Source organism: Schistocerca nitens, chromosome 3 (genome assembly GCF_023898315.1).
Source record: "Schistocerca nitens isolate TAMUIC-IGC-003100 chromosome 3, iqSchNite1.1, whole genome shotgun sequence".
Lineage (NCBI taxonomy): Eukaryota > Metazoa > Arthropoda > Insecta > Orthoptera > Acrididae > Schistocerca > Schistocerca nitens.
Genome location: NC_064616.1, coordinates 284,112,138 through 284,136,299, shown reverse-complemented (window position 1 = coordinate 284,136,299; position 24,162 = coordinate 284,112,138). Strand labels below are relative to the sequence as shown.

At 44.2% G+C, this 24,162-nt stretch overlaps 1 protein-coding gene across 1 annotated transcript in view; it reads right to left on the bottom strand.

The window, feature by feature from the left end:
• LOC126248252 (uncharacterized) overlaps window positions 1-24,162 on the bottom strand; it is a 338,750-nt gene that overhangs the window by 55,304 nt on the left and 259,284 nt on the right. Inside the window, exons 4-5 of the mRNA XM_049949102.1 lie at window positions 9,695-9,874; window positions 2,604-2,710 (exon numbers count right to left, since the gene is read on the bottom strand). Of these exons, the coding sequence (XP_049805059.1) occupies window positions 2,604-2,710; window positions 9,695-9,874 (287 nt within the window). The remainder of the gene's footprint in view (window positions 1-2,603; window positions 2,711-9,694; window positions 9,875-24,162) is intronic.

Here is a 24,162-nt window from a genome sequence, read left to right as displayed (position 1 = left end):
TAAGTCTCACAGTACCTCTCAGCGTTAATTGTGGTCCCAGCGATTCAGCTCCGACGACGAGGTGAAAGAAGAGGTTCATAACCCTCTGAACAACATGGCGGCGAGCTGGTACGACATGGGCATACAAAAACTGAAACAGCGTCTACAAAAATGCATCGACAGAAATGGTGATTATGTCGAAAAATAGCTAAATGTTCAAACTGTAAACTGATGTAAACCATTGTAGAAATAAACAGGTCTATGTACACTCCTGGAAATTGAAATAAGAACACCGTGAATTCATTGTCCCAGGAAGGGGAAACTTTATTGACACATTCCTGGGGTCAGATACATCACATGATCACACTGACAGAACCACAGGCACATAGACACAGGCAACAGAGCATGCACAATGTCGGCACTAGTACAGTGTATATCCACCTTTCGCAGCAATGCAGGCTGCTATTCTCCCATGGAGACGATCGTAGAGATGCTGGATGTAGTCCTGTGGAACGGCTTGCCAAGCCATTTCCACCTGGCGCCTCAGTTGGACCAGCGTTCGTGCTGGACGTGCAGACCGCGTGAGACGACGCTTCATCCAGTCCCAAACATGCTCAATGGGGGACAGATCCGGAGATCTTGCTGGCCAGGGTAGTTGACTTACACCTTCTAGAGCACGTTGGGTGGCACGGGATACATGCGGACGTGCATTGTCCTGTTGGAACAGCAAGTTCCCTTGCCGGTCTAGGAATGGTAGAACGATGGGTTCGATGACGGTTTGGATGTACCGTGCACTATTCAGTGTCCCCTCGACGATCACCAGTGGTGTACGGCCAGTGTAGGAGATCGCTCCCCACACCATGATGCCAGGTGTTGGCCCTGTGTGCCTCGGTCGTATGCAGTCCTGATTGTGGCGCTCACCTGCACGGCGCCAAACACGCATACGACCATCATTGGCACCAAGGCAGAAGCGACTCTCATCGCTGAAGACGACACGTCTCCATTCGTCCCTCCATTCACGCCTGTCGCGACACCACTGGAGGCGGGCTGCACGATGTTGGGGCGTGAGCGGAAGACGGCCTAACGGTGTGCGGGGCCGTAGCCCAGCTTCATGGAGACGGTTGCGAATGGTCCTCGCCGATACCCCAGGAGCAACAGTGTCCCTAATTTGCTGGGAAGTGGCGGTGCGGTCCCCTACGGCACTGCGTAGGATCCTACGGTCTTGGCGTGCATCCGTGCGTCGCTGCGGTCCGGTCCCAGGTCGACGGGCACGTGCACCTTCCGCCGACCACTGGCGACAACATCGATGTACTGTGGAGACCTCACACCCCACGTGTTGAGCAATTCGGCGGTACGTCCACCCGGCCTCCCGCATGCCCACTATACGCCCTCGCTCAAAGTCCGTCAACTGCACATACGGTTCACGTCCACGCTGTCGCGGCATGCTACCAGTGTTAAAGACTGCGATGGAGCTCCGTATGCCACGGCAAACTGGCTGACACTGACGGCGGCGGTGCACAAATGCTGCGCAGCTAGCGCCATTCGACGGCCAACACCGCGGTTCCTGGTGTGTCCGCTGTGCCGTGCGTGTGATCATTGCTTGTACAGCCCTCTCGCAGTGTCCGGAGCAAGTATGGTGGGTCTGACACACCGGTGTCAATGTGTTCTTTTTTCCATTTCCAGGAGTGTACTTATTACCCTCTTATGATAATCGCTGCTTTGTCTCTGGGTCATATTCAAATACGTAGCTTTCGTCACCAGTTATAATCTTTGAAACAAAGCTTCGCTCGTCTTTAAACAGTTGTTTAAGTAAGCTTCTGATCGTCTTTAAGCACTCGTGGCACCAATTTCGCCGCTATCTTTTCACGTTCAATTCTTCTGACAGAACACCTTTACACGTACCTGTATTTATTCGCAGGATATTACTGATGTCTCGGATGGTCTGTCTACGATCGCGCAGAATCAGATCCCTCGCTTTCTAAACATTTTCTGGTGCGATGCCAGTTGATGGGAACGGTATTCATCATCAGAGCTGATAAATCATTTCAAAAACGGGTGAACATCGACTAAGTCTTGTCTTGCGTAAGGTGTTGTCTCCAAATTTCTGTTATGGCATTTGGCCGGCCGGTGTGGCCGAGCGGTTCTAGACGCTTCAATCTGGAACCACGCGACTGCTACGGTCGCAGGTTCGAATCCTGCCTCGGGCATGGATGTGTGTGATGTCCTTAGGTTAGTTAGGTTTAAGTAGTTCTAAGTTCTAGGGGACTGATGACCTCTGATGTCCCATAGTGCTCAGAGCCATTTGAACCACTTGTTATGACATTTGGTGAGTTTCTGCAACGGTTTTGGCAAGTTTTATTCGAAACTGGACACAGACACGGTGCTCTTTCAGGTAGGCGATTCCAAAAGCGCAGACTCGCGTAATCGTGACACTGACTATGCACACCAATTAACTCAGTTCGTAGTCACTCGCCACACTGATTGAAGAAGGATGTATGAGGAGAGAGTGCTATTTCAATATAGCCTTAACCTTTTCAGAGGAAAAATCAAATCACAGGAATTTTGAATCCCATCTCTTATTTATGTCTGAGTCCCAATGTTGTAACTGCAGTGATGGTACTTACGGCGCAGCGGTAGCGCGGCTGGTGGTCGGCAGCGGACGCGTGCAGCAGCGACAGGTAGCGTTGGTTGGCCGGGCCCTCCCAGTGCCCCAGGCAGTCGTACGTCACGTCTGAAACATCACACAATCCCCTCACACTGAGCATTCTGCAAGCATGACAGCTGAGCTGGGTCAGTGCTGATAATAATGTGGAGATGGTTGTTAGTCACAGTGAATGTGAAGGTGGTGAGATAAAGAAGAAGGAAAGAGAGGAGGAGAAAAACATGTGAAAGGGAGGAGGACGAGAACAAGAGGAATGAAGAGGACGAGGAAAATATGATTTGATCATGAAGATAACAGAATGATAATACATACAACCACCCACTCTAACATATTAGATTCCATTAGTCAATCCTGGCTAGGGATGAAACAGTAGTTGGAAAGGGAGTGAGACAGGGTTGTAGCCTCTCCCCGATGTTATTCAATCTGTATATTGAGCAAGCAGTAAAGGAAACAAAAGAAAAATTCGGAGTAGGTATTAAAAATCCACGGAGAAGAAATAAAAACTTTGAGGTTCGCCGATGACATTGTAATTCTGTCAGACAGCAAAGGACTTGGAAGAGCAGTTGAACGGAATGGACAGTATCCTGAAAGGAGGGTGTAAGATGAACATCAACAAAAGCAAAACGAGGACAATGGAATATAGTCGAGTTAACTCGGATGATGCTGAGGGAATTAGATTAGGAAATGAGACACTTAAACTAGTAAAGTAGTTTTGCTATTTGGGGAGCAAAATAACTGATGATGGTCGAAGTAGAGAGGATATAAAATGTAGACTGGCAATGGCAAGGAAAGTGTTTCTGAAGAAGAGAAATTTGTTAACATCGAGTATAGATTTAAGTGTCAGGAAGTCGTTTCTGAAAGTATTTGTATGGAGTGTAGCCACGTATAGAAGTGAAACATGGACGATAACTAGTTTGGACAAGAAGAGAATAGAAGCTTTCGAAATGTGATGCTACAGAAGAATGTTGAAGATTAGATGGGTAGATCACATAACTAATGAGGAGGTATTGAACAGAATTGGGGAGAAGAGGAATTTGTGGCACAACTTGACAAGAAGAAGGGAGCGATTGGTAGGACATGTTCTGAGACATCAAGGGATCACCAGTTTAGCACTGGAGGGCAGCGTGGAGGGTAAGAATTCTAGAGGGCGACCAAGAGATGAATACACTAAGCATATTCAGAAGGCTGTAGGTTGCAGTAGGGACTGGGAGATTAAGCTTGCACAGGATAGAGCAGCATGGAGAGCTTCATCGAACCAGTCTCAGGACCGAAGACCACCACCACCACCACCACCACCCTTTGCAAGGGAAACTTATCTTCTACAGCGTAGCCAATGTCAGCACACCAGGAGAGAAAAAACCGACACCCTGAAGGCATCACACTAATACTGTTTACCACCCCCAATAACCGTGATTAGAGTTGACGATCAGGGATGCTGACCGATCGGTTTCACCCTCTATTCCATGTAATCCCCGACAAGGTCGGATGATATAGCGGCCCCCTGCTGGTCCTGGGGTTAGAATAGGCCAGAGGTATTCCTGACTGTCTTAAGAGACGACTAAAAGGAGTCTCACACGTTTCGGGCTTTATGTTATAGTCCCCTGTGGGGTTTTACCTGCATCTTTCAAAATTTTACCGAAGAGCGAGCGAATTGGGGAAGGGCGCCGTACATGGTGCATAGTGTCCATCATGCGGTGAGACCTCTCGCATCGTCGACGTGGCTCTGCACTTCCACTCATTCTCCAGCTGTTGAGCGAGGTCACTCTCTTGGGTGCGTTTTCCTCCATCCTCTGTGCAGTATCGCTTTCTGCGCGGTCGACGATAACGGACTTCTTAGCTCGTTTGCACCAGAGATCCAGCACGGTAGGCAGTCCGTTGTGTTGGGGCCACCATGTACCCTGTTGGTTGTAGCCCACTGACTACACAAGGATGTAAGCTAAAGCCGGATACAAGCTCAGTCGAAATTTTTGCGAAGAACCTAACGGTGTTCCGAGAGGATGGGATAAACACGGTTGGCGGAGACATGTTTGTTGCTGTCAGAAGTAGTTTAACTTGTCGCGAAATTTAGTAGATACTTCCTGTGAGTTAGTATGGGCAGAAGTCATTGTTGGCAACCTGAATAAAATAATAATTGGATCCTTTTACCGACCTCCCAATTCAGATGATACAGTTGCTGAAAGGTTCAAAGAAAACTTGAGTTTGATTTCAAACACGTACCCGAATCATACGATAATAGTTGGTGACGGCTTTAATTTACCCTCGATATGTTGGCGAAAATACATGTTTCATTCCTGAGGTACACACAAAATATCATCCGAAGTTGTGCTAAGCGCATTCTCTGAAAATTATTTCGAGCAGTTACTTCATGAGCCCACGCGAATAGTAAACGTTTGTGAAAATACACTTGACCTCTTAGCAACAAATAATCCTGAGTTAATAACGAGCATCAAAACCGCTTCAGGGATTAGTGAACACAGTTGTCGTAGCGAGATTGAATACTATAATCCCCAAATTCTCGAAAAATAAGCTAAAAATAGAGATATTCAAAAAAGCAGATAAAAATTCACTTGACGCCTCCTAAGAAACAATCTCCACTCATTCCAAATTAATAATATAAGTGCAGACCAGATGTGGCTTTAATTCAAAGAAATAGTATCGGCAGCAATTGAGACATTTTTACCAAATAAATTAACACACGACGGAGCTGATCCTCCTCCGTACACAAAACGGGTTAGAACACTGTTGCAGAAACAACAGAAGCTCTAAATTTAGAGCTGACTTCAATGCAAGATGCCCATAACAGTTAACACAACGAAACTTTGTCTCGAAACCTGGCAGAAAAACCAAAGAGATTCTGGTCGTATGTGAAGTATGTTAGCGGCAAGAAACAATCAATGCCCTCTCTCCGCCATAGCAATGGAGATACTATCGAATACAGTGCTGCCAAAGAGTCACTAAACACAGCCTTCCGAAATGCCTTCACAAAAGACTCAGTAACTATTCCAGAATTTGAATCAAGAACAGCTGCCAACATGAGTATCGTAGAAGTAAATATCCTCTGAGTAGTGAAGCAACTTAAACCACTTAATAAAAGCAAGTCTTCTGGTCCATACTGTATACCAATTAGGTTCCTTTCGGAGTATGCCGATGCATTAGTTCCATACTTAATCATATACAACCATTCGCTCGACGAAAGATCCGTATCCAAAGACTGGAAAGTTGCACAGGTCACACCAATATTCGAGAAAGATAGGAGTAATCCACTGAATTACAGGCCCATATCATTAACTTCGATATGCAGCAGGATTCTGGGACACACATTGTGTTCGAACATTATGAATTACCTCAAAGAGAGACAGTCAACATAGGTTTGGAAAACATCATTCTTGTGAAACAAAACTAGCTCTTTATTCCCGTTAAGTGTTTAGTGCTACTGAGAAGGGATTCCAGATCGATTCCGTATTTCTGGATTTACGGAAGGCTTTTGACACTGTACCACACAAGCGGCTTGTAGCGAAATTGCGTGGTTATGGAATATCGTCTGTTATGTGACTGGATTTGTTATTTCCTGTCAGAGGTCACAGTTCGTAGTAATTGACGGAAAGTCATCGAGTAAAGCAGAAGTGATTTCTGGCGTTCCACAATGTAGTGTTATAGGACCTTTGCTGTTCCTTATCTATATAAACGATTTTGGAGACGATCTGAGCAGCCGTCTTCGGTTGTTTGCAGATGACGCTGTCGTTTATCGATTAACAAAGTCATCAGAAGATCAAAACTAGTGGCAAAACGATTTAGAAAAGATCTGAATGGTGCGAAAATTGGCAATTTACCCTAAATAAAGAAAAGTGAGGTCTTCCACATGAGTGCTAAAAGTAATTCGTTAAACTTCGGTTACACGATAAATCAGTCAAATCTAAAGGCCGTAAATTCAACGAAATACTTAGGAATTATAGTTACGGACAACTTACATTGGAAGGAACATACAGAAAATAATGTGGGGGGAGGCTAACCAAAGACTGCGTTTAATTGGCAGGACACTTAGAAAATGTAACAGATCTACTAAGGAGACTGCCTACACTACGCTTGTCCGTCCTCTTTTAGAATACTGTTGCGCGGTGTGGGATCTTTACCAGATAGGACTGACGGAGTACATGGAAAAACTTCAAAGAAGGGCAGCTCGTTTTGTATTATCACGAAATATGGAAGAGAGCGTCACTGGAATGGTACAGGATTTAGGGTGGACATCATTAAAACAAAGGCGCTTTTCGTTGCCACGGTATCTTCTCACGAAATTCCCATCACCAGCTTCCTCCTCCGAATGCGCAAATATTTTGTTGAAACCGACCTACATATGGAGAAACGATCACCACGATAAAATAAGGGAAATCAGAGCTCGTACGGAAAGAGATAGGTGCCCATTCTTTCTGCGCGCTATACGAGATTGGAATAAGAGAGAATTGTTCAGGTGGTTCGATGAATCCTCCGCCAGGCACTTGAATGTGATTTGCTGAGTATCCTTATAGATGTAGATTTAACATTTTAGTCCATTCCTCGAAAATAAACTTTCTGATACCACAGTGAAGAAGATATTTCCAAAACTTGAACCAACAAAATTGAGCTATTCAAGATGTTTGGTACAAACTGGCAAATCATGGGGTTGAACTTTATTTGTACGAGTACATTTGAAAAAAATCCAAGCGGAAAACTGGAAAGAAAAACTTTGCACTAAGGGATACAATGGCTTTGACAAAATAGGCTGAAAGCATGTGAGATACTCTGACGAGGTGGAGGAGGACGTAAAACATCACAAACATCTGCACAGGATGGCTACAGGAAGATGTAGCTCGAGATACTGGATACTACAATCACAGAGTTAGACAGATTTGATTCGCTGCCCGAAAAGTAATTCAAATGTTTGACTTAAGAAGTTCTCAAGCTTTGCAAATGAGTTTCCCGAGCAAGTGTTTGAAAAATTAAAGCGATATATGGAGAGTTTTTTATGTTCTCAAGTTGAAGTTGGAGTGAGTGGTATGTTTACGACACATCTTTAAGCCAAGTCTGTTAAGGAAATAAAAGTTTCCTGTATCGAAATAAACACCTTTGACTTCCAGAACACATTAAACACTGATTTTCACCTTACCAATTCTTTCGTCATCAGTAGAAGGATCGTTTTGCACCTTGATGAGACTAAAAAGAAACTTTATTATGAATGCGCAAGGACTGAGTTGTCCGTCCGCACTCGAAATGTCCATAGAAACGATTCTACTGACGCAGGTGAGAAATACAAAGAAAATCCTTTCCCGATGACGTTACTGAGGAGTTCTGCAAGAAGAACCGCAGAGCAAGTTGCACTAGAGACAAAACCATGGTGAGTGAGCAACGTGACATACATCATAAAACGTAGTTTCATGTTGCATGTCTTACCAACATTTTCAGGATACGCTACTGCTTGTATATGAAGGCCACGAACAGACCTTATTAGTGGTTAGTCACTGTGTCAGCCTACATTACATAGTGCTGTGCGAAACGCGGATGTGTCGAGTATATCGTGCATACAATAAATTATCACTATAATGTAGCTTGATAATACCCGGGGGCGGCGGCAAATCAGCTAATCGCTAAACTGCGAAACGAAGTCAACCCGCTTTTCATCTTGTGTGCAAGATGTATGGGACAGGCGAAACAACTCAGACTTCAAGAAGAATGTAGTAATTCCAATCCCAAAGAAAGCAGGTGCTGACAGGTGTGAACATTATCGAACTATCAGTTTAATAATTCATGGTTACAAAATACTAACACGAATTCTTTACAGAAGAACAAAAAAAAAAAAAAACTGGTAGAAGTCAACCTCGGGGAAGATGAGTTTGGATTCCGTTCAAATGTGGGCACACGTGAGGCAATACTGACCCTAGAACTCAAGATAGAGGAAAGGCAAACCTACGTATATAGCATTTGTAGACTAAGAGAAAGCTTTTGACTACATTGACTGAAATACTTTCTTTGACATCCTTAAGGTAGAGTGGTAATATACAGGGAATGAAAGGCTATTTACAACTTTTACAGAAACCAAACAAGAACATTATGAGTGGAGTGGCTTCAGTGGTTGAGAAAGGAGTGAGATGGGGTTGTAGCCTATACTAATTGTTATTGTCTTTACACTGAGCAAGCAGCAAAGGAAACCAAAGAAAAATTTGGATTAGGAATTGAAGTTTAGGAAGAAGAAAGAAAAACTCCGAGGTTTCGCCGATGACACTGTAATTCTGTCACAGGCAGCAAAGGACTTAGAAGAGCAGCTGAACCGAATGGATACTGTCTTGAAAGGAGGATATGACATGGTCAACGAAAGCAAAACAAGGATAATGGAATGTAGTCGAATTAATTCGGGTGATGTTGAAGGAATTGGACTACGAAACGAGATACTTACAATACCTACTGGATGAGTTTTGCTATTTGGGCAGCAAAATAACTGACAGCCGAAGTAGAGAGGCTATAAAATGGCAAGAAACGCGTTTCTGCAGGAAAGAAATTTGTTAACATCGACAATGGATTGAAGTGTTAGGAAGTCTTTTCGGAAAGTATTTGAATGGGGTTTCGGCATGTACGGAAGTGAAACATGGACGATCAACAGTTCAGACTAGAAGAGAAAAGGAGCTTTTGAAATGTGGTGCTACATAAGAATGCCGAAGGATAGATCACTTAACTAATGAGGAGGTACTGAATAGAATTGGGGAGAAGAGAAATTTGCGGTACAACCTGACTAGAAGAACAGATCGGTTGATAGGACACTTTCTGAGACTCAAGGGATCGTCAGTTTAGTACTGGAGAAAACTGTGTGTGTGTGTGTGTGTGTGTGTGTGTGTGTGTGTGTGTGTGTGTGTGTGTGTGTGTGTGTTGCAATAGTTATTCGCAGATGAAGATACTTGCACAGGGTATAGTAGCATGGGTAGGTGCAAAAAGCTAGTCCTGAGACTGATAAAAAACAACAACTATTAGTTTCAAAATAAAGCAAGAGAGTACGCAGGAAAATGAGTTCCCTGCGGTGCAGCTACTTACTGTAGTCGGAGAAGGAGCACCTGCGGAAGCGCAGGCTGAGGCTGGCGCCCGACGGGCAGTTGTCGAGCTCCGACACAGGCACCGGGCACTCGCCGCCCACGCCGCTGTACGTGAACGTGAAGCGCCCGTTGATGGGGCAGTACTCCGGCCGGATCGGCTCGTCGCCAGAGTCGTGCGACTCTGCAACAACCGCAGTGTCCTCAAAAGGCTCCGAGTAGCGAGAAACAGTAATTCGTCAATGACCTGAATACATTTAAGTTCTGAACACGCTTACAGCTGCAATTATAATTTCGAATACTGCTCATCTTCAGGCACTAGTCTAAAATACAGGGTGTATCAGAGAGAATTATCCGCTTTGACACATATTTCTGAAACTAATAAACGTATACGATGAATTTTGTTTTTTGATGAACAGGAAACTCAAAAAGCTTTCATACCTTTTCACACCCCCTTGAGATGCACAGCATTATGTCAATCCGGTATTCAGATTCTCCTCACACGGCAGCGAGCTTGTCTTGAGTTGCAACTTCCACAGCTGCTGTTACACGATGTCTCAGTTTTTTCATTGTTGTTTGTAACGGAGGCACGTAAACAGTCTTTTATAAATCCCCACAAGAAATAATTACATACAGTCAGGTCCGGTCACCTTGGAGGCCAGTATTGTAAGGCTGAACCTAGGTCCAGTGCGCCCTATCCACTGTTCAGTTATACTTTGATTTAAGAATTCCCACACTTCCAGATGCCAGTGTGGCGGTGCCCCATCCTGTTGGTAAATGAAGTCGTTCGCATCAGTCTCCAATTGTGGGAAAAGGAAGTTCTCAAGCATATCGAGATATGTGCTTCCTGTAACAGTGTTCTTGACAAAGAAAAATGGACCAACACCTTTTCCCGTGAAACTGCACAAAACACATTAAATTTGGGGAGTCCCTCCCATGCTGTACAACTTCTTGTGGCTGTTCCGTACCCCATATTCTCACATTATGACGTTTCACCTTTCCATATCAATGGAATGTTGCCTCGTCACTAAACACTAAGCGTGGAAGAAAACTGATCCTCCATCTTGCCACGAACGAAATTACAGAATCCACACATTGTTGTTTGTCACCTTCACGAGGAGCTTGCAGTAGCTGAATTTTGTGTAGTTACATTTGTAAACGTCGACGCAACAAATTCAAGTCGGACATCGGGGGCATGTCGAGCTGCACGGCGAACGGATTTCTGCGGACTCTCTGTGAAACTATGGCGTTCGACGTCTGTGTCAGACACTCGGGGACGGCCCGACGATTTGCCTCTGCACAAACAACATGTTTCTCTGAATTGTTCATGCCATCATCTAATTGTCTGTGCCGTAGGAGGATCCACACCCTACCTAGTACGAAAGTCACGCTGAACAGTTATTACTGACCCGCACTGCGCAAAACGTAGAACAGAGAATACTTTGTTGTCTCGACACCATTTTAATTAGAACTGAAGTGGGCGCACAGTGCTGCTACCTAGCGGGAACCGTGTTAAAACTCTAGAGTTTGCTCTTTCCAATAGTACGTTGTTCATGCACGTATCTTAAACATCATAATAGTTATGACTTTTTTTAAATAGCATGATTCTTTTTGATACACCCTATACAACTTTTTTTCCATTCATTTTCCTTTTATTTCGGAATTAGGCAACACTGACTGTACAGACAGCAGTAATTATAACAGTAAAGAGATATGATAAAACTGAAGTAAAAGGAAATAAATGACCCAGTAACCTTAACTTTGGGGATAATCAACATACAGCAACGATGTAGCCAAATGTGGAATCCGCAAGGTCTTTACACCCTCCCCCCCCCCACCCACCAAAAAAAAAAAAAAATGTAAATGAAATTATACACGACATAGTTCCTGTGTACTGAATTTGAAAGATTTTCATTTTCAATCTTACTATGAAAGAGAGCTATGCACTATCGATAGAAAACAAAAGTCATCGAAAGATTTAAACTGTTGATATATCGATAGCGCTATCGCTCACCTGTACTTCAGCTGTATATTGTTGGTCTTACTTGATCTCAGTTGTTCTGAGAATCGGTACAGTTCTTACTTGTAGTTGAATTTAATGTAAGTGCTGCCATTTGTTATATTTTTTGCTGTGCTCTATTGTGATAATTTCTAATTATGGATAAATCTGCAATAAGAACGAAGAGAAAAACCGATTTTCATTCGTCCGTTAGTGCTATTGTAAGTTAATATGTACGCACTACTGTAATAGCCTAATTACTTATCTATAGCTGTTATTCCAGTATATCTCAAGGCAGTGGAGCGGTAAACATAACTAAAAATGACACAAAATTAAAATCAGTCCGTAGAAAAACATTTGGATTTGCCTGTGTCGCCTGAAAACCGCACAGATCAACAAAAATATCGCCCAAATACCGATGGTTGCATTTCTTTAAAAAATTTTCTCGATATTCCGTCATCAAAAGAAAAGTTTTTCCCGCTCAGTTTTATAGACCAGGTACTATTTGTATGATAGCCTTCCTAAAACAAATTATGTACAATGTAGATCCGGGGCGGACTTGAGAACACCCCACTACTGAAGTGATGCTGAGGGCTCCATCCATTTTTATATTAGACTTCTCTGTTAATTCGTATGGTTAAATGGAACATCGCAATATAATTTGCGAGCGTTCTATCGAATAGATACACAAAATGTCACGTTAAAAAACGTAAAACAAATTGAAGTTTCCCCGTTGCCATAGGTAGTCCCATGTGTGAACGGTATTTGTTTAGCTACACATCGAAACAGCGTAATCGCAAATACTTGATAAAACAACAGAGCATTTGCGCCCGACGTCTCCGTGAAGTTTGGCCGCATTTAACCGCGCGGTTGGCTACGCATCCGCTCATCCCTTCTTCATTTGACCTTTACACACCGGGCGATTCTCAGCCTTGGTGCTACGTCAGAGTAGGGGTAAGCAGCTGCTACCTTGCCAGTTTGCTCCGGGATTGTTTTTGTTGTAGCAGAGGCAGGGGTTGTCCCAGTTGAGAGGTAGCCCCGGTAGGCATTTTCGTCGGTGTTAATTTCTTCTCACCAATTACGCGAACAAGCTTAGCGAGCAATGCTGTTATACGGGACCACGTTGCTGCGTTATAACGTGTTGTTTATTTTGCGTTCTTCTGATTTCTAGTGGTTTTTACCTCGCTGAAAGTATCTCTACTTGTTATTTTTGTCATATTTTCAGAGCTTACTGTTAGCGTTCTTACTGAGCTTCAGTGTCTTATATTTTCATTTCTTTTAATTCGATTTTTCTGGTTCATAAAGACGCTTTTCTCACAAGACGGGAAACATGTACTCGTGATACATCGTGACGTGATAATAGCACTAGGAATTCGATCTCTTCTATGTTGCTTTTAATGCTAGACTTAACAAAAATTTTAAAATGTGTATTGTTTATGATAAAATTATAATGTAAGACACGGATGCCTAGGAAATAGAAGACACCAACTAGAACGAGGGGTAGGGGGGGGGGGTATCCTGTCTTGCACTGACCAAACAGTTAAAGATATTCAGTTTATTCCTCCTACAAATTCTGAAGAAGTGCTGCTAGCAGGATATTAGATATCGTTCAGCAGTCTTCAAGACTGGGAAACAAAAACTGAACCAAAAAACAAAACTCTTTTCAGGGCTAAATGCTACTTTTCCATCTATGATGAGGACTTAAGTAAGCTGATGAAGTTCTCTACGAAATTTCTCCATAGGAAGTGTGGAGTATAGTAGCCTGTGAATCCGCAGAACGAAATAACGTTCCTCACAGACTTTGTAAAAGAGAACACTTAGCAGGGAAAGACAGGTTACTGCATTTTGGGGAGAAAGAGAGAGAGAGAGAGAGAATAAAAACTGCAACTCTCAGACAGAGGTGACCCACGTCAACAGCACTATTGCATTTAGTTGAGAAGATATTTAAAATACTCGTCGCAACAAGGAAACACTGCCCACAATGCACGATCTAGAAGGAACCCTTATTTGTATTATAGCTACAGTATTTCACTGTTGATCAAAATTAAGTGAACAAAGCTTTTGGACAATCACATGTATACGTCCCTGGAATCAGATTAATTATGCGATCTGCATATTGTGTGTTTTTCCAAATATAAATTATTTTTCTTAGCAAAAAAGTAGTTTTCGTTAATAATGCTACAATTTATACTACATTCCAATATATCTTTGTTAAAAATTCTTATCCCATTTTACCATTATAAATATTCGGCGGACTCTCCTGCCACCACTATTCCATGGCGTTTTGGAAATGCTGGTATATGTATTATGCGAACTTTTTAGATTATGAGGGGTATCCCCTCAAAATACTCTCCATTACACCTAATGTTTTCGTTCCACCCGTGTTTCCACTGTTCAAACCATTTTTGTAGCCATCTTCAGAAATGGCTGACCGTTCCTCCCTCTTTTTTTCTTGACTTCAATGTTGTCAAATCGGTGCTCTTTCATACCCCTTTTCATGCGTGGAAATAAGAAAAAGTCGCAGGGCCAGGCCAGGAGAGCAAGGTGCGTGGGGCAGTGGAAACATGACTTTCAACCAGAAACTAACAGAGATGGCTGTATGTGCAGGTGCGTTGTCGTGGTGGAAGAACCAGTCTCCTGTCTGCCACAAATCGGGTCTTTTGTGACCAACACCAATCTACGACAGCTACTCAGCCGGCCACTGTGGCCGTGCGGTTTTAAGCGCTTCAGTTTGGAACCGCGTGACCGCTACGGTCGCAGGTTCGAATCCTGCCTCGGGCGTGGATGTGTGTGATGTCCTTAGCTTAGTTAGGTTTAAATAGTTCTAAGTTCTAGGGGACCGATGACCTCAGATGTTAAATCCCATAGTGCTCAGAGCCATTTGAACCATTTTTTTGAACAGCTACTCAATTGGCTGTCGACAGTGAGCACAAGCTCTAGAATTTTTCCAATAGTTTCGTCGATTCGGCCAGTTGATGGACGTCCAGAAAGAGGTTTGTATTAATCGACGTGTCGCCATTTTTAAATCGAGCAAAGCACTCCCACACTGGAGTTTTTCCCATAGCGCCATCTTGGTAAGCTCTTTTCAACATTAAAACAGTTTCAGCAGCATTTTTACTGACAAGGGAACCTCCCCATCGCACCCCCCTCAGATTTAGTTATAAGTTGGCATAGTGGATAGGCCTTAAAAACGGAACACAGATCAATCAAGAAAAAAGGAAGAAGTTGTGTGGAACTATGAAAAAAATAAGCAAAATATACAAACTGAGTAGTCCATGCGCAAGATATGCAACATCAAGGAAAGTGTAAGCTAAGGAGCGCCGTGGTCCCGTGGTTAGCGTGAGCAGATGCGGAACGAAAGGTCCTTGGTTCAAGTCCTCCCTCGAGTGAAAGTTTACTTTTTTTATCTTTGCAAAGTTATGATCTGTCCGTTCGATCATTGACGTCTCTGTTCACTGTAATAAGTTTAGTGTCTGTGTTTTGCGACCGCACCGCAAAACCGTGCGATTAGTAGACGAAAGGACGTGCCTCTCCAAAGGGAACTGAAAACAATTGATCGCAAGGTCATAGGTCAACCGATTCCTCCAGAGGAAAACACGTCTGATATATCCTATACGACTCTGGTGACGGCATGTACGTCACATGACAGGAATATGTTGTTGACCCACCTAACTTGTACACTTCGCGAATGGGTAAAAAGATTCTTCTACCTTGCCCGATTTAGGTTTTCTTGTGGATGTGATAATCACTCCCAAAAAAGTGATGAAAACATAACGGACGGACAGATAATAATTGTCTGAAAATAAAAAATTAGAACTTTTCACTCGAGGTAATACTTGAACCAAGGACCTCTCGTTCCGCAGTCGCTCACGCTAACCACGGGACCGCGGCGTTCCTTAGCTTACACTCTCCTTGATTTTGCCTATCTTGCGCATGGACTACTCAGTTTGTATATTTTGCTTATTTTTTTTCATAGTTCCACACAACTTCTTCCTGTTTTCTCGATTGATCTGTGTTCCGTTTTTCAAGGCCTATCCACTGTGCCAACTTACAACTAAATCTGAGGGGGGTGCGATGGGGAGGTTCCCTTGTGAGTAGAAAACAAAATTTCACCGGTGTACGGTGTTCAATTAAACTTGCCATCACCAAAACAAGAACAAGAACAAGAACAAAACACTGTTAGCAAAAGCCGGCCGGCGTGGCCGTGCGGTTCTAGGCGCTGCAGTCTGAAACCAAGCGACCTCTACGGTCGCAGGTTCGAATCCTGCCTCGGGCATGGATGTGTGTGATGTCCTTAGGTTAGTTAGGTTTAATTAGTTCTAAGTTCTAAGCGACTGATGACCTCAGAAGTTAAGTCGCATAGTGCTCAGAGCCATTCTTTGAACTGCTAGCAAAACCAATCACTGCAGATGAACAGAACAAGCCAGGTCGACAACATAGGCGGTACTTTACTGGCAATGAGTTCCGCTATACACGCCTAGCGGCAGAAATGCCTACTACACAAGCTCCGCCCACGGCAATTTTTTTAAGGTGTTAACCTACCGCTATTGCTCCGTATGTTAGACGACCACGTGCTCTTCCTCCATCATTTAATGAGGTAAGTTTTTGTGAGGCAGAATGAATTTCGATATAGAACTTTTCGTTGTTGAAACAGAAAGGCATCCTAATGATTTTACTTTCTAGTGTGCTTTAACCTGTCCCCTAGTGATACACTGCTAATCAGCTGTATACTTTCCTTTGTCAGATACGGTACCAATGTGGCGCATAATTCATCAGAAGACGACATTCTACATTAGCGAACAACTTTTGATGTGAAACTTCCTGGCAGATTAAAACTGTGTGCCCGACCGAGACTCGAACTCGGGACCTTTGCCTTTCGCGGGCAAGTGCTCTACCAACTGAGCTACCGAAGCACGACTCACGCCCGGTACTCACAGCTTTAATTCTGCCAGTATCTCGTCTCCTACCTTCCAAACTTTACAGAAGCTCTTCTGCGAACCTTGCAGAACTAGCACTCCTGAAAGAAAGGATATAGCGGAGACATGGCTTAGCCACAGCCTTGGGGATGTTTCCAGAATGAGAATGTCACTCTGCAGCGGAGTGTGCGCTGATATGAAACTTCCTGGCAGATTAAAACTGTGTGCCCGACCGAGACTCGAACTCGGGACCTTTGCCTTTCGCGGGCAAGGTCCCGAGTTCGAGTCTCGGTCGGGCACACAGTTTTAATCTGCCAGGAAGTTTCATATCAGCGCACACTCCGCTGCAGAGTGAAATTCTCATTCTGGGAACTTTTGATGCGTTTCCCCTGAATTTCTTATAAACCGTAAAAACACTGTTTTCGATGCGTTGTACACATTTATTGAGTCTATCACTTCAATTGTCGTCTGCAGGTTCTTTACAATAAAATAACAAGAAGTAACAGTTCTTGTCTGAATACATTTCGCAAATGGCTTTGCAAAAGTACACAGTTCTTACCAGGGACATTCAGCAGTGTGCCCGCTGCTCAGCACTCAACCGAACGACAGTTTTACATTTCAGAGAGCTTTTATAGCGTACGTGGAGTTGGGTCAATATAAGAGGACGTGTTGAAAATTAATGGTTCAAATGGCTCTGAGCACTATGGGACTTGAACCTGAGGTCATCAGTCCCCTAGAACTTAGAACAACTTAAACCTAACTAACCTAAGGATATCTCACACATCCATGCCCGAGGCAGGATTCGAACCTGCGACTGGAGCGGTCGCGTGGTTCCAGACTGTAGCGCCTAGAACCGCTCGGCCACTCCGGCCGGCGAAAATTAATGCCTCCGATTTTTTATGTGAAACTCTTACAGTTTTCTAACAAAACAAACGTTATTTACAATATGCGTCTTTATTCTTCTGTTCATGCCGTCAATGCACAATGTTTGACATTGTTGACGGAGCCACAACCAGCCGGCCGCGGTGGCCGTGCGGTTCTAGGCGCTTCAGTCCGGAACCGCGAGACTGCTACGGTCGCAGGTTCGAATCCTGCCTCGGGTATGGATGTGCGTGATGTCCTTAGGTTAGTTAGGTTTAAGTAGTTCTAAGTTCTAGGGGACTGATGACCTCAGATGTTAAAAGTCCCATAGTGCTCAGAGCCATTTGAACCATTGAGCCACAACCTTACCGCTGCTTACACCGCTTCATTACTAAGTGATGTCCCTGAAGGTGTTCTTTAAGTTTTGGAAACAGATGAGAATCGGATGGGGCCAAGTTGGGACTGTATGGGGGATGATCGATGACGTGAACCCAAGGCGTCGGATAGTGGCAGGTGTCGCAACGCTCACGAGTGGTCTGGCATTGACATGCTGGAGGGGAGGATGCTCATTGTGTGACGAACTCTTCGAATTCGAGATTTGTTTTCTGAGGGTCTCGCAGTATCTTGCAGTGTTAACGGTGGTGCCTTCAGGCATGAATCCCAAATGCAGCGCACCGTGAACATCCCAGAACACTGAGCATGACTGCCTGCTGATGGCATGGTCTGTAACATTTCTGGTGTCGGTGATCCTTTGTGGCGAACTCTGATAGTCTCTTGTTTTCAGGATAAAAATAATTAACTCAGCTTTCATCGCCTGTCACAATGTTGATAAGGAACCGATCATCCTCACGCTCAAAACGCAAAAGAAATTGTTGATGCATGTCCAATCTCATCTGTTTCATGTAATGAGTGAGCATTCGAGGCACCCATCGTGTCCACAGTTTTCTGAACCGAAGTTCTGCAATGATGGCCTGTACACGCCCTCGTGATATGCCACACTTACCTGAGAGTTCTCTCTGTTATCAGGCAATTTTCTCTAATGAGTTCATGAACCCGCTTCCAATAAGTCTCGTCGGCTACCGTACGTAGTCTTCCACTCCGATACAATCACCACCGTACATAGCTTTCATTCTTCTCTGGATTTCAAATGGACGCACGTTTTCTGCTGTTAGAAGATCGATTACAGCGCACTTTCTCACGCGCCGACATACTTACATTACATACTGCTGTGACCACTACAATTCGGAGGGACCGATGACCGTCGCAGTCTGGTCCCTTTAATCCCCCAAACCAACCAACTACAATTCGGAGCCCTCTAGCGACAGAGGGTTGCAACCTGAGTCAGCGAAGTGGGGAAGTCAGTCTCTTAATGTGTATAATATTCCTCAACCGATATCGAAATCAGAATAAAAAAAATTCAGTGGCATTAGTTTTCAGCGCGCGCTAATGTTATTTATTTTACGAGGCATACTGTTGTGGTGAACAGCTCAAAATAGCCTGTAATCTAAATTCTATTGCAGATCATATTTTTCTAACTACATAATTACATTTCAGTAAAACGCCAGTTTCTACATGTTAAGTAGAGTGCTCCTTGGCTATTATCAATTGTTAATGTGATGTCAAGAGTTTTAAAATATTTTACAAAAGGAATCGCTGTTTCCTAAAAAAATCGACCGCTTTAAGTAATTTACGACACCTAGTCGTTGCATCGCATCGTGCAGTAACGGCATGTGCGGCTCAGGCACAGTTGTGACCTTAAAACACCACAGAGAGCATTGGCAGCCGCTCGAGTGGAATCGGTGAGCGCTACAAACGCGTTTGGAGGCCAGCGGAAATCCGACGCACAATGGTCCGCAATCAGAAGCATCACCTCGCATCACATCACGCGTCCGCCGGCACACGGCTGCACTCTTTCTAGCCTAAACTCTACATTAAGTTTGTCGCTTGTTGTCAAATTTTTCCCTCGTTGCCAGCTACCATCGTCGGCGCGGAGCACGCCACGTCAACACGCTGCAGCCCTTGGGGGGAAAAAATTAGCGACACTTACCTACCTCTTCCACTATGGTATTCATTAAATTATTTCAGCAAGAGTTGTTCGACTTGTTTCAACTTGCTAGACAGAAACAGTCTTCAGTCATACACTACCGATGTAAGCTGTGTTGCTATTTGATCTGACCACTGGACCAGCCCCCCAACGGATTCATTGTAGACGAGGTATGTTCAGGATAATGCACGCACGGGAAAAAAACCAACACCGGGGGAAAAGCGGAAGTTTTTAGGTCTGTTTCTACATCTGAAATACGACATCTATTAATATTTCACACCAGTCCCTTAAGAATGGCACTAATAGGGCGACTATCTACATCTACACCATACTTCGCAAGCCACCTAATGGTGTGAGGCGGAGGGTACTTTCGGTACCACTATCTGATCCTTCCAACCCTGTTCCACTCGCGAATAGTGCGTGGGAAGTATGAATGACGGTAAGCCCTGTATTGGCTCTAATTTCTCGAATTTTCTCCTCGTTGTCAATACGCGACTTGTATGTGGGGGGAAGTAATACGTTGTTTGATTACTCCTGAAAGTGCTGCCCCAAAATCTCTCCGTGATGCACAACGCCTCTCTTGTAACGTCTGCCAGTGGAGTTTGTTTAGTATCTCCGTAATGCTCTCTCGCCAGCTAAACAATCCCGTGACGAAACGCGCAGCTCCTTTTTGGATCTTCTGTCTCCTCTATCAGTCCTACCTGATAGGGATTCCAGATAGATGAACAGTACTCAAGACTCAGGCGAACAAGCGCCTTATAAGCCACTTCTTTCGTGGATGAGTAAAATTTCCTTATGATTCTTCCGATGAATCTGAGTTCTGTGTCTGCTTTTCCCACTATCTGTTTTATATGGTCATTCCACTTAAGGTCGCTCTGGATAGTTACGCTTAGATATTTTACGGCAGACGCTGTCTCCAGCTGTTTGTTATCAATAATGTAGCTGTACAGTAGTGGATTTCTTTCCCTGTGTATGCGCAATATGTTACATTTATTTACGTTCAGGGTCAACTGCCAGAGCCTGCACCATTCATCAACTCTCTGCACGTCGTTCTGCAGATTCTTACTATCTTCTGGCGTTGCTACTTTGGTATAAACTACTGCATCAATGCTTTAACTTCTGAGGTCATCCGTCCCCTAGAACTTAGAACTAATTAAACCTAACTAACCTAAGGACATCACACACATCCATGCCCGAGGCAGGATTCGAACCTGCGACCGTAGCGGTCGCGCGCTTTCTGGCTGTAGAGCCTAAAACCGCTCGGCCACTTCGGCCGGCTAAACAACTGCATCATCTGCGAATAGCCTTATAGAGCATCCGACGCTTTCTACTAGATCATTTATATATATTGCGTTCCTATCATCTTCCCTGTTGTACTCCGGATATTACCTTTACATCTGTTGATTTAGTTCCGTTAAGAGCGACGTGTTGAGTTCTATCTGCAAGAAAGTCATGAATCCAATCGCAGGTCTGCTCCCATACTCCGTAAGACATTTTTTTTGCATCGAATGGCAGTGCGGGACGGTGTCAAATGCCTTACTGAAATCAAGCAATACGCCATCAACCTGAGCGCCGTTGTCCCCTACGCTGTGTATCTCATGGAGGAACAGAGAGCCGAGTTTCGCAGGACCTCTGCGTAATCTTTTATAGAGATGTTCATTTTCCAAGAACGTCATAATTCTTGAACATAAAACATGTTCCATAATTCTACAACAGACTGACGTCAACGATATAGGTCTGTAATTGTGTGGATCTGCCTTACGGCCTTTCTTAAAAACGGGAATGACCTGCACTTTTTCCAGTCGTTAGGTACCTTTCGTTGCTCAAGTGATCTACGATAAATTACTGCTAGAAGGGGAGCAAGTTTTTCGCATAATCTTTATAGAATCTTGTAGGTATCTCATCTGATCCTGAAGCCTTTCCACTACTAAGCGATTGTAGCTACTTTTCAATTCCGCGATCGGTAATCTCAATACCTGCCATTTCGACGTTCGCGCGACGACTGAAAGGAGGGACAGTGTTACGATCTACCGCGGTGAAACAACTTCGGAAGACCGAATTCAGTATTTCAACCTTCTCTCTGTTATCTTCCGTTTCGGTGCCGGTGTGGTCACAGAGAATGAATACATGATTTTGACGCACTGATTTTACATACGACCAAAGTCTTAGTGTTTTTACTCAGAACAGTATACACCGCCTTTCTTTCAAAATCTTTGAACGCTTCTCTCATTGCTCTCCTTACGCTCATTTCCGCTTCGTTCAGCTTTTGTTTGTCGGCAAGGTTTTTACTTCTCTTTAATCTGAGAGGAAGTGCTCTTTGTTTATGTAGCGCTTTTCTAACACTGCTATTAAACCATGGCGGATCTTTCCCATCTCTCAAAACCGTACTCGGAACATACATACGAGGACGCACTAATACACACTGTAACGGCTATGAGCGTTAGTTACCTGTGAGACTGCACGTAGTGAGTTACTGTCGGTCCAGAATGCCTTTAAGACGACGAAGACGTCGCTAGAAGAGCTCACCGAGGTTGAACGAGGTCGTGTAATGGGGCTACGAGAAGCTGGATATTCCTTCTGCGATACAGCAGAAAGACTTGGCGGGTAAGGGGTGTTTATAAAGTCTCTCCGCAGTGCCGTATGATTGTTGGCCACGTGTGCCGTATGCCGCAGTGAATATACCGAAATGAAACTCAGTGAAATACAAGTTATTAATTTATTGAATATTCATTTTTACTTACAAATTTTCACATTAAGTGTTGAAAGTGTCCCCCTGTTGTTGAATACACAATTCAATTCATCTAATCATGTTTCCAGACATAAGCAGTAACATTTCTCCTGTAAGAGAAGTTGTGAAAGTGGATATTGCAGTTTTCAATTCATCGATGGATTTTGGACGGTTTTTATAGACAGTTGCTTTCGCTGCACTCCAGAAGAAAAAGTCAGGTGGTGTTACGTCAGGCGATAGTGGATGCCGAAGTCCTTGTGAAATTATGCGATCACCAAAAACGTCAGCGAGCAGTGACACTGAAACGCGAGCTGTATGCGCGGTTGCACCATCTTGTTGAAAACAACCGGCTAACAATCATACGGCACTGCGGAGAGACTTTTTGAACACCCCGTATTTATCCACTGTACACGACTGCTGGCAGCGGTGATCACGGGAATGTACGGTCGTAAGAAGGCTCCGTTCCGGAGGGCCATGTGGCGCTACCGACAGGGAAGACTTGTGTTCGGCATATGGCTGTGGCGCATTGCATTGAGACTGCAGCAGCAGTTCGAGCACCACCGTGACACGACGAACTGTTTGTTACAAACTGATTACTTCAAGGGCAGGTCCGAGCCACACACCTTGTAGTGTGCATTCCACTGACTCTAAACCACCGCCACTGCTGTTTTCGACTTCAGCTGTGTCAAGCGACAGCTCACTCGAGGGAGAATTTGAGGTCTTTTGTGTTTTCTTATGAAAGCTTGTTCTGTCTCGGAGCCATTGATGACCGTGTGTTCATTAGGAAGAGGCCAGTTGAGGGCCTGCAACCAAGCTTTCGGCATGCTTTACACACTGGACTTACATCTGGAGTTTTGGTCTGGGGTGCGATTTCGTATGACAGCAGCGCTCTTGTGGTTATCCCACGCATCGTGACTAAATCTGTACGTCAGTCTGGTGATTCGACCTGTTGTGCTGCCGTTCATGAACATAATTCCAGGTGGTGTTTTCCAACTGGATAACGCTCGCCCTCACACCACTGTTGTAACCCAATATGCTTTGCAGCTAGTTTATCTGTTGTCTTGGCTCGCTCGATCATGAGATCTGTCTCCAGTCGAACACACATGGATCATCATCGGACAACAATTCCAGTGTCATTCACAACCAGCCGTCACTGAGTTGTGACAGACATGGAACTCCATCCCGCAAACTGACATCCGACTACTTTACGACACAATGCATCTATGTTTGCACGCTTGCATTTAACATTCTGACGGCTACATCGGTTAATGTACCAGCAGTTCACATTTGCAAGGGCTTTGCTCGCCCTTACATTCAACTGTTATCTTGCAACGTTAATCAGTTATATATGTTACCTAGACAAACTTATTCCCGAAATTTCATTGCTCTGTACTGACTGTTTCTACGTACTGGGAATGCTTTCCGTCAGTGTAGTTCAACACTAAGAGTCCATAGTCACAAATTGTGATACAACTGGCCTGATCTGCTAGTTTATTTCATAATGCCAGAGGCGGCAAAGAGCTGGCTAGAATAGTAGATCGGAAATAATAATGATTGGTTTTTCGGGCGCTGAACTGCGCAGTCATCAGCGCCCGTACAATGTCCCAATTTTTACACAGTCCAATTTTTTACACAGTCCAATCTAGCCACTGTCATGAACGATGATGAAATGACGAGGACAACACAAACACCCAATACGCAGGCAGAGAAAGTCCCCAACCCGGCCGGGAATCGAACTCGGGACCCCGTGATCCAGAGGCAGCAACGCTAGCCACTAGACCACGAGCTGCGGACGTACATCGGGAAGGACGGTGTATTGAAAAGGGGTTATAATTGAGTATTGACGAAAGTAAAGCAATAGTAATGGGATTTAGTCGAATTAAATAAGACGATACTGCAGGAATTAAATTATGAAGCGAGACAT